We start from the raw sequence: 13,842 nt of genomic DNA, 5'->3' as shown, positions 1-13,842 counted from the left end.
ATTAACCCCCCAGGGAGTCACTAAGATTAAAAAATTACAACAGGGATGGAGAGCATTTTAGAGAAGGGAATATGGAAGTCTAGGCATTTACAGGACTTATGACCTGTTCTTGGCTGGTTAAATTGAGTTTTGTTTTAAAAAAAAAAGTATTTTGTTTGCTAACATTTGCACAAACTCAAAATATTGAAATAAAACCAACTGGTCCAAGAAGTTTAAAAATTGGAAAATTATTTTCAGGCGTTGCATGTAAAATAATTTGATCAGATGAATCTCTTCAGGAATAAATATGTTCAAATATGGGCAGGATAGTGAATGTTACACAGTGTGTAAAGTGGCCATTTAAACCAGCCAATGACAGCTCATAAGCCCTGTAGATGCCTAGACTTCTATATTACCTTCTCAAAAATTTTCTTCATCTCTGCTGTAATATGTACAATTATACCAGTTAGTTTAATCAACAATATTGTTTGTAGACATGGCAGGATTATCATGTTATTTTCAGCTTTTTTACTTCATAAAAGTCAACAGATGGGAAAATCGAAGAAACAACGGAGACTGGTAAACCGTATGTAAAGTAGTCACTTAAACCAGTCAATATTGTAAAGGGTTACGGTCCCGTGGGTAGTGTCGTGGACTAGGAGGTCCGAGGTTAAAACCCTGCGTTTTCACAACTCGTTTTCCATTTTCTAACACGGTTATTTATGACTAAAATAAAATGGTCTAAATTTATTGCAACAGAGAGGGAAAACATTTTTGAGAAGATATATGGAAGTCAAGGTATTTACAAGGCTTATGACCTGTCATTGGATGTGTAACATTTACCATTCTGCCTATGTTTAAACATCCATATTTCCCCAACTCTTCCACCTGTTAACTTTTGTAAAGTAAAAGAGCTGAAATCTTTGTCATGTGGGTGAGATTCATCTGGTTGAATTAATTCGCCTACTAGACAACGCCTACAATTATTTTACTAACTGAATTAACTAACTGGTAAAAGAAGTATAAAAATGGTTTTCAGGCGTTGTCTAGTAGGTGAATTGGTTCAGCCGGATGAATTTCACTTACATGACGAAGGTTTCAGCACTTTTACTTCACAAAAGTAAACAGATGGAAGAGTTGGGGAAATGTGGATGTTTAAACATAGGCAGAATGGTGAATGTTACACAGTGTGTAGAGTGGCTAGTTAAACCAGCCAATTACAGGTCATAAACCCTGTAAATGCCTAGACTTCCATATTCCCTTCTCAAAAATGTTATCCCTTTCTGTTGCAACAAATTTAGGTATAAATAACTCCCTAGGGAGGAAACCCAGCCAATCTGCAAACATTCGGACACACTGAAAACATTGTTGAAAATAAAAAGGTCCATAAATTGAAATATTTGGATAAATCAGAAGCACGCATTTACATCTTTTTTTTAAATAAAAAAAAATTTAAATGCCTGGAATTTCATATTTCCTTTGCGAAAATGTTTTCCGTCCCTGATAAAATATCTAACTCGCAAAACAGGATACCCACAATTTGATAATGCCAGCATAAAAAAAGGTCATGTAAATTTTCAGTCATTGTTATTAATATGTTTTGCCTTTTTTGAGTGATTCAGCGCAGGTTGGATTTGTTCCAACCCTTCGCCTACCAGGAAACATCGGTAGTCATGCAATGGTAGCTGAAAGGTCGAAACGAATCCAAGCTATGGGATACATATTGATAAAGGTTTCGTAGTTCCGAATTTCTAGTATTTTTGAACAGATTTTACTGTATTGAATGTTGATGACGATGTTAACTTCATTTGTTCTATTGTCGACGCCATTTTTTCATTAAGAAGTCACAAATTTGAATAAATCTTTTCACACTCCCGAGAGTAACGGCGGCTTCCGCCCGGGCCAGGCTTCCTTGGCGTATTTCTTCTTCCTCGGCTCGTTGGACGGACCCTGGGATCCTTCCATGGAGATGTCTACAGATCTGTTGACGCTGGAGTTGGCGGTCATGTTGGCAGCTGAAGCTTCGTGCTCTGACAATTCCATACTCTCATATAGGTCAACGTCGGGGGCAGGATTCGGCAGAGATAGACCAAGCCTATAAGGAAACAGCAAAACATGAACATTATTTATTGGTACAACATTTTTTTATACATACACCTACAACGGAAAGGAACATAATATAGAAAGGCCTCTTCATTCACACTTTCAAAGCCCCCTCTCAATTTCAAATAATTTATGTATCGTGTTATCAGCGCTATGATTTTTAAGGTTTTGTATTTCTGAAATTACTCGGCGTGTGACGTCTCGAGTTTTATTACGTTTCTTCTCGGTCAGTTCAGCTGATTGGTCCGTTGACAAACTGGAAATCTTTTACAACCCTCTTATAATGTTTTGATTCATTCATATTCTTCTGATAGAAGAATCCTAACTGACCTAATATTACTTTTTAAGGTGATCAATTCATTAATTGACTGTCCAGATTTGCTGGAGTTGGTGTGTTTCCGTGTACCTGGTCGACATACCCGCCACAGATCTCCTTTTTGTTCTGCAAGTTCTAGGACCAACTATCACATGCACTCGCCTATCCCTAGGCTCCATAGATATGGCAATCAGTATGAGGACAAGGCTGATATATTTGGTTCTGGACTTGATAGTTATAAAACGAGTCTGATTTCTTTTTTTCTCTCGCAATATTATTCTTAAACTTTTCTATATATTTAAAAATGTTTTTCCTTTTTTTGTTTTTTCATATTTATGTATTTATTTCGTTAATATTTTTGGTTGCTTATGTGTATTTACCTACTTGTTACTATTGTTATAGTTATGCAATTTTATAATTTTTTGTTATGTTTTTATATATGTATTTTTTTTTTTTTTTTCATATTTACTCGTATGTTCAATATATGTTAAAGGCAATTTATGCCGTTTATGTAAAATAAATAAATAAATAAATAAATAATGTCGTTCAAAGCAGTTTGTATTTGTCAAATTATTTTTTAATATTTTTTACATACATTAACAAGAAACTTTGTCGCATAATTTCTGTACCTCAGAGGCAGATGGATGCAAATCCAGAATTTGATGAAATGACATTTCGATTTTCGTATCCAGTTTATGATCATGTCCATTGATTTCAAAGAAATGTAAGTCTTATAATGAATGAACCAATGGATTAAGATACTGAATATACAAATTAATGTTATAAATGATAAGAAATCAGTTTGAAAAAGTAGAATCTTCAGGCTTGTGGTGAACATTTATCATTTGGATTTGCATCCGTCTGCCTCTGAGGTACACATTTAACGCTCTAATTTTTACTGCACGCAAGATTTTTTTTTTGTATCCCCGTAGGACTGAAGTTCCTCATTGAATTTGATTTATAATTTGTTGTAAAGGAAACTCACCTTGCTCCAAACATGGACATGCTCCCCGATAATGTGAGGCCAACGTTAGTTTGCGGAGGCGGAAGGTCGTGGTACAGAACTGAGGGATGGAGATGTTTGGAGAGGTCTCGCAAGTGATGAGACTGGCTTACATCTGGAAAAAATACAAATTAATATTCGATTAAAAAATCCCATCATCATGCCTGTTCCCATAGGGGACTGCATTCGTACATCAAGCGCAGTGTTTATAGATAATTTTCATTACACAAAGGTATTCTATTCTTGCAAATGGGGGCCAGAGCTAAAAACGCTCCCGACGTACTGCGACCTGTGCAGATCTATTGTGTAATGTACAGTTTTAGACAGGTGTACAAATTCATAAATTTATGCAATTATTTGGTTAGTGTAGTAAGCCCAGAGATAATAAAGCACAAGCTTTGCTGGACAGTATTCAAATCGCTTCATGAAATGTCTCCAAGATACCCATCAAACCTATGTATTAGGGAAAATGCATGTCAAAGAAAATCTACTCTTATCATTTATCCAAACTCCAGCCATCCAGATTGGTAAATATCCAAAGCGTTGTCAGGAAATAAAAAATAAAAGAGATGTATTTAATTGTGTAATTAACTTTGCTGGACATATTTAAGTAAGTTTTTAATGTGAATCCAATTAGCTGGATAATTGGAATTTCACCGTACTAAGCAAAAATTAGAAATAATTTTGATAGTATTTACTTTCGTCTCCTGTGGAGAGCTTCATTCTCTTGGATCCCAGAGGTCCAGCTGTGGGCACGATGGTAGTCTTCACTAGGTTTCTAAAGCGGCCCACGCTGGGGTCTATGTCCTCGGGGTTAATGATGTCGACATCCTCATTGAAGGAAACCTCTCTCCGATGGCGTTTGGAGGGAGGCAGGTTGGAGGATGCGGCACTCGACGTTCGTTTGCCACTTACACCCTGAGAAATGTAATTCATTATAATAATAATCATCATCAACATCATCATTGTCAACATCGTCATCAACCTTTTCCACAATTGCATGATCACTCCCTAATTAGGAAGTTCAGTGGTTTTTTACGTATTTTTTTATTTGTCAATATTGCTACGAGTTTCACAATTTTAAGTATGTATATCGACCGTGAACTGCTATACCTCTTAACTTGCATTTTTACATATTATTATTTTATGTTATTATATATATGAATTATGTTATTATTTTGTATTTATGTATAAATTATTTTACAATTAGATATTTCGATTACAATAATTTGTACCATTATTAGAAAGCCAAATATTTAAATACATAAGTTTTTAAAAAAAGGAGGGTTTTTCTTGGACCGAAACAAATGGAAGTCAGAAGGCGCTAAGTCTGAACTGTATGGCGGGTGGAGCAGAACTTCCCATCCGCTCTTTTCCAAACAGTTTTTAACGGGTTGAGCAATATGTGGCTGAGCATTGTCATATTGGAAAATCAATGTCTTGTGTCTGGTCTCCCATTCTGGCCGTTTCTCCTTCAATGCTCTCTTTAAACAAATCAGTTGTTTTCGGTACAGCTCTCCAGTAATGGTTTCACCGGGTTTTAGAAGCTCATAATACACAACTCCCTTCTGGTCTTCATCTCCAAACTTTTTCGGCTCTCCAGGCCGCTCTTTGTCTTTGACATCAAAATTGCCACTTTTAAAGCGTTGAAATCACTCAAAACACTGTGATTTTGCAAGAGCATGTTTGCCATACAATTCCACGAGCAAACAATGACTTTTGGCTTCAGTTTTCTTTGCAAAAAAGCGACTCAGCAAAATTTTCCGCAAATGCTGTTTTTTTCACCAATTTTCTAAATTTCCCCTGATCGAAAAAAATATGATGGGCATAAGCAAATCAAACACTGTTAACTGATTTTGACAGCTTATGAATAGAGCTTCAAAATTACGTGTATGTCAATGATTTGCTACAGCACATACACAAGTATTGACATCTAGTGGCAAATTCCGTTTTGTAAGTTATAGACCTAATAATAACGTATACACTGTATAACTGCTAATGTGGACATCATAATATGTATGTAAGATTTATAAACTTAATATGTATCTTACATTTTATTAATTTTAACTATGTTGTACGATTTGGACAAATTGGCTATGGCTGTTATAAATAGATAAAGCGCCGACTATCAACATGAGCCAGTGACGTATTTTGAGATACCAGCAATGAAAAAAATAACTCATCGCATGTTAGTTTCGGCAGGTACCAATTGAATACAACTTAAATTCATATACATTAGAATTTTAAAATATAAAAGAATTTTAATACAAATTTTGCCTTACCTTCATTGTATCCGAAGGATCATCAGTTGATATACCCAACATGGATATTCTTCTGTTATGAGCCGTATTGAATTCTGTTAAATTCTGCGGAAGAAAAAACAAAATTCAATGAAATTGATGAAATTTTTATTTTGAAGCTTCTTTTTGCAGATTTAAAATGGCTATCCATGTTTGCTGAACTGATACTGCCAGATGTTTTGAGGACCGTCTGCAACTCACAAATAACCAACATAGATAAATTATTTGTAATTTAAATATTTTTCACGTAGGATTCATTGAATTCAGTTCAGTGCCAAAAATCGGCATTTATTATAGAAAATAATACAAGTATACAACAAACTACATTAAAAAAAACCTTTTAAATTTCCCACTGTCCAATTATTTAAGAATTTAGGGTTTTAGATATAAAATCTTTACTTAAAAAGAATTGTTTACTTCAAATCTATAAAGACAATATAAATAGTAGTGTTTCTACGTCACAAAAAGTGAGTAAGCGACCTAGAACATTTGGTAACATCTTAATTCCTAAATTAAAAAAAACTACAGCACATCATTATACTTAAGTGGGAATATTTTTCTTTAATGGAATAGACAAAGGAAATAAAAAGTGCAGTCCGGAATACAACATATTTAGAAAGAAGTCAAAAGTTATATTCATAATTCTTTTTTGTTTAGCACTGATTAAAACGCAGTTTTTTTTTTGTAATTTATGTTATACTGAAAATATTTACTAATTTAAAATAAAATAAACACATTATTGTAAGACGTCACTCCCTATTTTGTACACAATTTTTTTATATTTTATGTAATGGGAAACGTTCATGTAAATATATGTATTAAATTTGTATTTAGTTGTAATATTACATACTTATATTTTTTATCTGAATAAACCAAAAAAAAAGTACTAAAAAATGTTCTGCAAAACAGTGACAAAAATATCTAATAAAATTAATCAATATGCAAACATATTAGACACCGTCTATCCTCAGTAGGTGTTTGTAAATACCTGTTCTGAGGTAGGCAGCATTTACATATTTTTTGTAAAATACGGCATTGATCTAGAATTTTAATTTTAGTCTGAATAATATCTAAAGATAATAAAGACTTAAAAAAAAATATATGGAAATCTGATAAAAAAAATAAATTTTTAATTTTTATTTTTTTTTATTTTATTAGGGAAATCAACAGTTCTACATACATATTTTTAGTAAACAAACAGATATAGTGTATAAACTCAGAACCAATAACAGATTTCCACATAGTATACAAAGTTAGTAAAGAATATATATATTACATATCAAATAAATACAAACAATTTATACATATAAAAATGTTATTTTCAAGTACTCAATAATCAAAGATTTTTTAAATATTAATTTTAAGAACATTAAGTTACTGTAAATTGGGCGGGATAAGGACAAGAATGCTTGAAGAGAGGATAAGGAGGGGGGGGGGGGGAGATGTACATATTTATTATTATAATGTCTACTAAGTTACATAATACATTTTTAGTTTAAATTTTAAATCTGACAGAGTGATGTTTGTATAATCTATATTTTTAAATTTTGTATTGTACATTGAAAAAGTCCTACGAAAAAAAGCATTTTTAACATACGATGTCTTATTTGTTGGTACATGAAACAGGTGGTACCGTCTACAAATCCTGGCTGGCACATGTATTCTTATTAAAACAAGCAGCTCTGTACAGTCAACCATTCCTGTCACAATTTTGTAAAGCAGTAGTTGGTCCGCACACACTCTGCGGTATTGTAGAGAAATGATTCCATGGAAGGTGGAGGCAGTGAGAGTAGATACATAAGAAATACCGGTTTTGTATTTAAGGTACTTTATAAATTTGTTTTGAATATTTTCTATTCTACTTATATATATGGCATACTGGGGATTCCATATCTGAGAGGCGTATTCCAAATGGCTTCTGACAAATGTATAATATAATGAAATAAGGGCCTTTGGATTATCAAAGTGTTTACTCATTCGAATTATGAAACCTAACATGCTCAATGCTTTGGAGGTAATTTTATTGATATGCGATTCAAAAAGTAGTTTTGAGTCTAAAACAATCCCAAGATCTTTAATTTCGTGCTTTCTCATTAGTACATTATTGTTTAGTTTGTAATCAAAATTAAGAATTTTTCTTTTCCTTGTGAATGTAATACAGACACATTTATTTATATTCAAAAACAGTTTATTTTCAATACAATAGTCAGTTAGACGATTAAGATCGTCTTGAATCATTAGGCAATCTTCTTGAGATTTAACTTTAGCGTATATTTTCATATCATCGGCATAAAGAAGAAATTTTGAATAACGAAAGCAAACATCAATGTCATTTATATATATAAGAAATAATAGGGGACCGAGTAGACTTCCCTGGGGAACACCAGAGGAGATTTCTGCCCAGTCAGATTTATACCCACCAATTACTACCGATTGACATCGATTACTAATATATGATATCAGCCAGCGCAGAAGATCACCATGTATACCTATAGCCAAAAGTTTGCGTGTTAAGACTGAATGGTCAACTTTGTCAAAGGCTTTGCTGTAGTCAGTATATATAGCATCAGTTTGGAAACCACTTTCCATTGTGTTTAAAATATCATTTGTAAATAAAGTAAGGTTTGTAACGGTCGAGCGTCCGGAGAAAAAGCCATGTTGTTGAGGACAGATATAGGATTTTACTGCATGGAATAATTTTTCATAAATATTTTTTTCAAATAATTTAGCAAATGTCGATAGTATTGAAATTGGCCTATAGTTGTTTGCGTCATTTTTTGATCCAGATTTAAATATGGGTGTGATGTTTGCTTTCAGAAAATATTAAAATCTTACAAAAATGAACGAAGTCTCAGAGTTTACGATGTCTAAAATCACACCAGAATGGTGAATATTACACAGGGTGTAGAGTGGCCACAAAACCAGCCAATGAATAGTCATAAGCCCCGTAAATGTCAGGACTTCTATATTCTCTTCTCTAAAATTTTCTCCCTCTGTTGTAATATGTTAATCTTAATAACTTTCCAGGGCGTGAAATCCAGTCCACGTCTACAAATATTCAGACAAACTCCAAATATTGATGACACATAATTACTTACATCCATTTCAGTCTGAGTTTCGGGAAGTCCGAGAAGAACACCTTCGGAGTCAGCTGCAGGAATATCTTCCATAATACTTCTATTGTTACCGGATGGCCGTTCCCTAGAAATACATCAAATCCATGAAGACATTTACTGTTTAATTTATTATTACTTGAACTAATCGAGGACAGTTTTCACAAAGTCATATATATACCAAAAAAACAAAATGTGTTTTTTTGACGGAAATCGATTCTTCTATATGAGATCTATCAATTGGAGAAATAAAATTTTAGCAAAACGACACATGTGTGAAGTTGCAGTGAGTTGAATTGGATTGAATTATCATTTGATTGTGTAATAATATGAAAATATTTCAGTAATAACATACCTTAACCGTATATGCAAGCATATAAAATTAAACAAAAATCTGTTAATAATGATATCACGCCAAGGTTAATTAATATGTTATATTCCTAACACAAATAAACTTTTCTTTACATTTCTATCACAAAATATGTAGATATATCATTTTGTGAAAATTTGGAATGCTAGGATTTTTTAAAATGATTTTATTCTATATTGTTGAGTTGCAGAATTCTTGAAAAATAGTGTTTTAATTTTTGTTAAAATCCTAGTAGTTATTTTTTTATCATAAAAAAAGCTTTCTTCTGAAAACATGACTTTTTGTAGATATTTAGCTTTGTGAAAATGGTCCTTAATTATGCTAACCCAAATCCGCTTAGTGGGGGCACTGATTTTACTCATATTCTTGTATGGGGGAGAGCCATAGATCATGAAGGCCCAAGAAAGGCAGATGATATATGCCTTCGAAGTGTGGTGTAGGCTAAACTACATACCATATTTTTCGAACCATAGGACGCACTTTTTACTCTAAAAAATTCAATAAAACATTGGGGTGCATCTTATAGTCTGATGCGTCTTATCGTCCAAAATATTTTTTTTTTCCAAAAATTAATAGATAAATTTTAGGGTGTGTCTTATGGTCCAATGCGTCTTATTGTCCGCATAATACGGTAGCTAAAGATGGCTCCTGCAACGGTAACCGAAACATCGGAACGTATCGAATCTACAAGGGATCACCAAAAAAAGACATTACATATTGATAACAGCAACTGTGAAAATCTACACACCTATTTAGTCTGAGAAAGGCAGAGGATAAAAGGCTTCAAAAAGTGATGCTGCAGACGTATGCTTTGAATACCCTGGACCGCGAGAAGGACAAATATATTTTTCTTAAAAGAGCAAAACATAAATGATAGACTATCCTCCATCTGTTTAAAGTGCGTCCTCCAGTTTTTCGGACACATCGCCAGTAGAATGATGAATGAATTATTGGAGCGATGTAGACGAGATACAAAGAGGGACGATGGTTACGACCCTCAACAATGAGGAGAACGATGCACATGATGAATTATCTAAGCCAAAACATTTTTTTTTTTTTCGTATTTTCAAAACCAGTAAATTTAAAAAATCAATACCACCTGATCGAGGCATAGAAGCGAACTTCCCCTAATGATGTGCGACTTGAAGTACGCAGACGATGCGGTTCTTCTTGAAAAGTCTATTGGTGATCTTAAGGAAATTGTTGACAAACTGCAGAAAAACTCCGCTCATCTGGGTGTTAATATTATTAATACCAAAAAGACACAGATTATGTGCTACAAATCCTGTCCTGACCCTGATCAGCCTCTCTATAATAATGAGCAGATGATCGAGAAAGTTCACATAACTGAGGATGGAAGCAAGCATGTCGCCTAGGAATTGCTTGAATAACTTTTAATACGATGTGTGCTATCAGGAACTTTGGTCTATACTGGGTCAAAACAAAATGGTGATTATTCAACTCTTGTATAATGCCAGTGTTCCTAAATGGGTGCAAATCTTGGCACCTTACTAAAACTCAAAACACCAAACTTCTGAGTTTTGAAAGTAAGTGCTTGAGGAGAATATTAGGCAAAAGGTGGTACGATTTCATAACTAGCATTGAAGTTCAAGAACGGACGAAGCAGCGTCCTATAACTAGCGTTTTGAGGGTGTGGCGGTGGACCTGACTTGGACACGTGCTGCGCATGCCTCAGACGAACCTAAACCCAAGTTGCCTCTTCTTTACATTTGCGGGCTCCCGCTATCCTGGAAGACCGTCGATGACCATCTTTTGGCTTTATTCGACGGGATTGACATGGGAGGGGTGAGAGTACTGGCTAGCGATAGGGTGTTCTGGATCTGTCTGGTGATATCCATATGCTCCACTTAGGAGCGATGTGGAAAAAGAAGAAGGTGAAGTTGTTAAAGCGTTTGATTTTATGTGGGCCTATGTTGATAATAATAGATGGGTCCGGTAATTAGTAATGCTTTAAGTGGCCGACGTATATTTATTCTAATAAAACACAAAGTTAGTGCTTCAAATATTAATTTTAAATAAATGAATACCTGATAACATAATTTCTTGTAGAAGCCCCAAAATGAAAAATGGAGTCTATGGGAAGTTGGGTTGGTTTGTTGGATTCTAATCTCATCTGTCCGATAAAGGTACCGTGCGCTAGAAGATAAAATAACATACAAGTATCGTAGTTATTTATTGTAGTATGTAGTTTATTATACGAATAATAACTCATTTACTTACTGCTTCCCAGGTCCACTAAAAAAGCACGATTTAAATGTTTATGATACACAAAGGCCGAATGGACCCTGGAGCAACTGGCATGATCTATACAGAAATCATTCATCTGAGGATTCCTTCCAAAGAGATAGCATTTCTTCTCGTCCAGCATTAGTTTTTGTATCAACTTGTCGCCTTTCAAAACATCCAAATGAAGCCCAGTCGGTGGCTTACCCGCCCTGAATAACACAAAATCTTAATGAAACAGTGCTAAGATTAAAAATAGTTGATACTAGTAGGAACGAGATTTTACCAGTTTGGAACGTCGTAATGATTTGCCATGTTGAAATGGTTTATTTATTTATTTTCATCGTTTAATATAATAAAACTCGTAAAATTAACCCAATACCCCGCAACTCGGTTTGACGTTTTCAACTGAATGTTGCCAGCTAGTTATTCTTGCCAGTTTAAAAATATTAAATAAATTACGGTTTTTCCAACGTACTTACCTATTTGGTTAAGCATAAAATCGTAACTGTGAACCAAAATTAGAATAATGAAATAAATGTATATTGGTAAAATACCTACCTCTAGCCAGTGTGGAGTTTCGATAATATTGTTTCCTTAGTTTCATAACCAATTTGTAAATTTTACTAAAGAAAATTTAACAAATTAAAGTGATTGCGTAAACATATTTAAGAAAACCAAAATGTACTCTGTATTTATTTTAAAAAGTGGTCCCTGACGTTGGAAATGACTTTTTTGCAGTGGTACTCTGAGAAATAATAATCAGAGTAGTTTTATTTTGTCTTCTATCATGGGTTTTCTGAAGGAGTCGAGTTTATTTAACCGGGTGGGTCCCGTTATTTGGCGACGGACATTCGCTATTTGCCCTCTCACTATCTGCATGTCACTGATAAGATGGTAATGTCAGTGATCACGTTGCTCGGAGCCCATCCCGTAATTTGAACTATTTTATGGCAAAAGCGCGTACAACTTTCGCTCAGAGAAATTTATTTTTTGTGTCCCCAAGAGTGTTCAATGTCCTGAATGGACATGTTAAGTTTTGTTAAGTTAAGTTAAGTTAAACAAAACAAAACCCATCTTCAAGAGAAGTGTAAAAGTTTGGATTTTGTCTAAGAGAAGAGACCATTGCAGGGGACTGCTGTAAAGCATTGCATAGATTTATATATACTACTATTAAGCATGTTGTCCAGATGCTTATTGAAATTAATGTTTCTGTAATAATTTTTATTTTAAGTATTCTTGAATATTTTGCATGCTTCCATTTTCTATTTTGTTGTATCCCAACTCAACACAGGGCTCTTGGTCTCACAGAGCTAATAATATATTATGAATCTTTTTGGAATATGTATTTTTATACGAATAAAGAAAATTTAAAAAAACAATTAAAAAAACACCGCTCTTGGATGCTAGTGAGCAAGACTTGTTAGTTACTAGTATTGCTGCTGATGTTACGCAGTTTGGCTTTTCGTGACACTTTGTATTATTTTTATTATTTTTATTATTTATTATCATTTCATATCGATAAAATTAAAAATTTATACGAAGTTTTACCCTGTTCTAAGACAGTAAAAAAAATCAGTAATTAATACACAGAAAAAACAAAGAAAGGCAGTAGACACAGTGAAAATATAATGAAAAACATAGTTTATGATTCATATCATTAATTGTAGTGCTTTCACACTTTTAGATTACGCAGACAGGGTATAGTCTAAGCTTATAACCGAGTTGGACAGTTTAAATCCGCGCTGTGCCAGCGGGTGTTCTGCAAGACATCGGACCCTCCCGTAAAATACAAAGTTTAAAAAAATAATGTAGAAGTATACCTTTTAACCAGGCATACCCCATCACGTTAATACTAACCATTAGGACCCCTAGAAAATATAATGATAATCTATTTATTTATTAATTCCCAAAGAGCTTTTACATACATTATAAACAATTTACAAATATAAAAAACCAACGAAAATACTAGAAAATAAATTATAATTTAAAAAAATTAAGAATAATTTAATCTTGAAGTTTGATAAAGTTACAGCAAACCAATTTTTTTTTTGGTTATTAATGTGTTTGTTTTCGAGAGAGTGAATTCTCGGGAACATAGAAATTTATGTATTTTTATTATGCATAATATGAATTTAATATGTATTTAAATATGTTTAATAAGGCATGTTTCAAAATTATGTAAAATGTCTCCCTCGACACGGGACAACCCAGCGAGAGAACGTTATCATTAATGTAAAAAAAGTAATTCATGCATTGTAAAAGAACAAATAAATAAATACAAATCAGGAACATCTAAAAGATTATTTACAACTTTACACAAAAAAAAACAGATCATTATTATTCTTCTATCAATAATTTTAAATAAATTCAATTTAGACAAGAAAAGATTAATTTAGTTTAAAATTTATGAA

General features: G+C 33.3%; 1 protein-coding gene across 1 annotated transcript; it reads right to left on the bottom strand.

Moving 5' to 3' along the window:
* Positions 1 to 1,736: 1,736 nt before the first annotated feature.
* Positions 1,737 to 11,844, bottom strand: NiPp1 (nuclear inhibitor of protein phosphatase 1). Its single transcript, XM_088231561.1, has 8 exons — positions 11,715 to 11,844; positions 11,426 to 11,640; positions 11,233 to 11,341; positions 8,800 to 8,902; positions 5,684 to 5,767; positions 4,100 to 4,319; positions 3,384 to 3,516; positions 1,737 to 2,074 (listed from the first exon to the last, which is right to left on the bottom strand). Exons 1-8 carry the CDS (start codon positions 11,741 to 11,743, stop codon positions 1,846 to 1,848), a joined length of 1,122 nt encoding a protein of 373 aa, XP_088087687.1. The 5' UTR covers positions 11,744 to 11,844; the 3' UTR covers positions 1,737 to 1,845.
* Positions 11,845 to 13,842: the final 1,998 nt, after the last annotated feature.

Source organism: Micrasema longulum, unplaced genomic scaffold (assembly GCF_059751315.1).
Source record: "Micrasema longulum isolate JH-2025_06_02 unplaced genomic scaffold, ASM5975131v1 h1tg000892l, whole genome shotgun sequence".
Lineage (NCBI taxonomy): Eukaryota > Metazoa > Arthropoda > Insecta > Trichoptera > Brachycentridae > Micrasema > Micrasema longulum.
Note: the sequence above shows the minus strand (reverse complement) of the source record. Positions and strands in the feature narration are given on the sequence as shown.

Bases quoted from the DNA above. Each gene is read 5' to 3' on its own strand.
- NiPp1 (XM_088231561.1), bottom strand. From the start codon at position 11,743: ATGGCAAATCATTACGACGTTCCAAACTG. The intron at 4,320-5,683 runs GTAAGGCAAAAT...TACATTTCTCAG, and splicing joins ATCCTTCGGATACAATGAAG to GGTGTAAGTGGCAAACGAAC. The intron at 3,517-4,099 runs GTAAATACTATC...TATTTTTTCCAG, and splicing joins GCTCTCCACAGGAGACGAAA to ATGTAAGCCAGTCTCATCAC.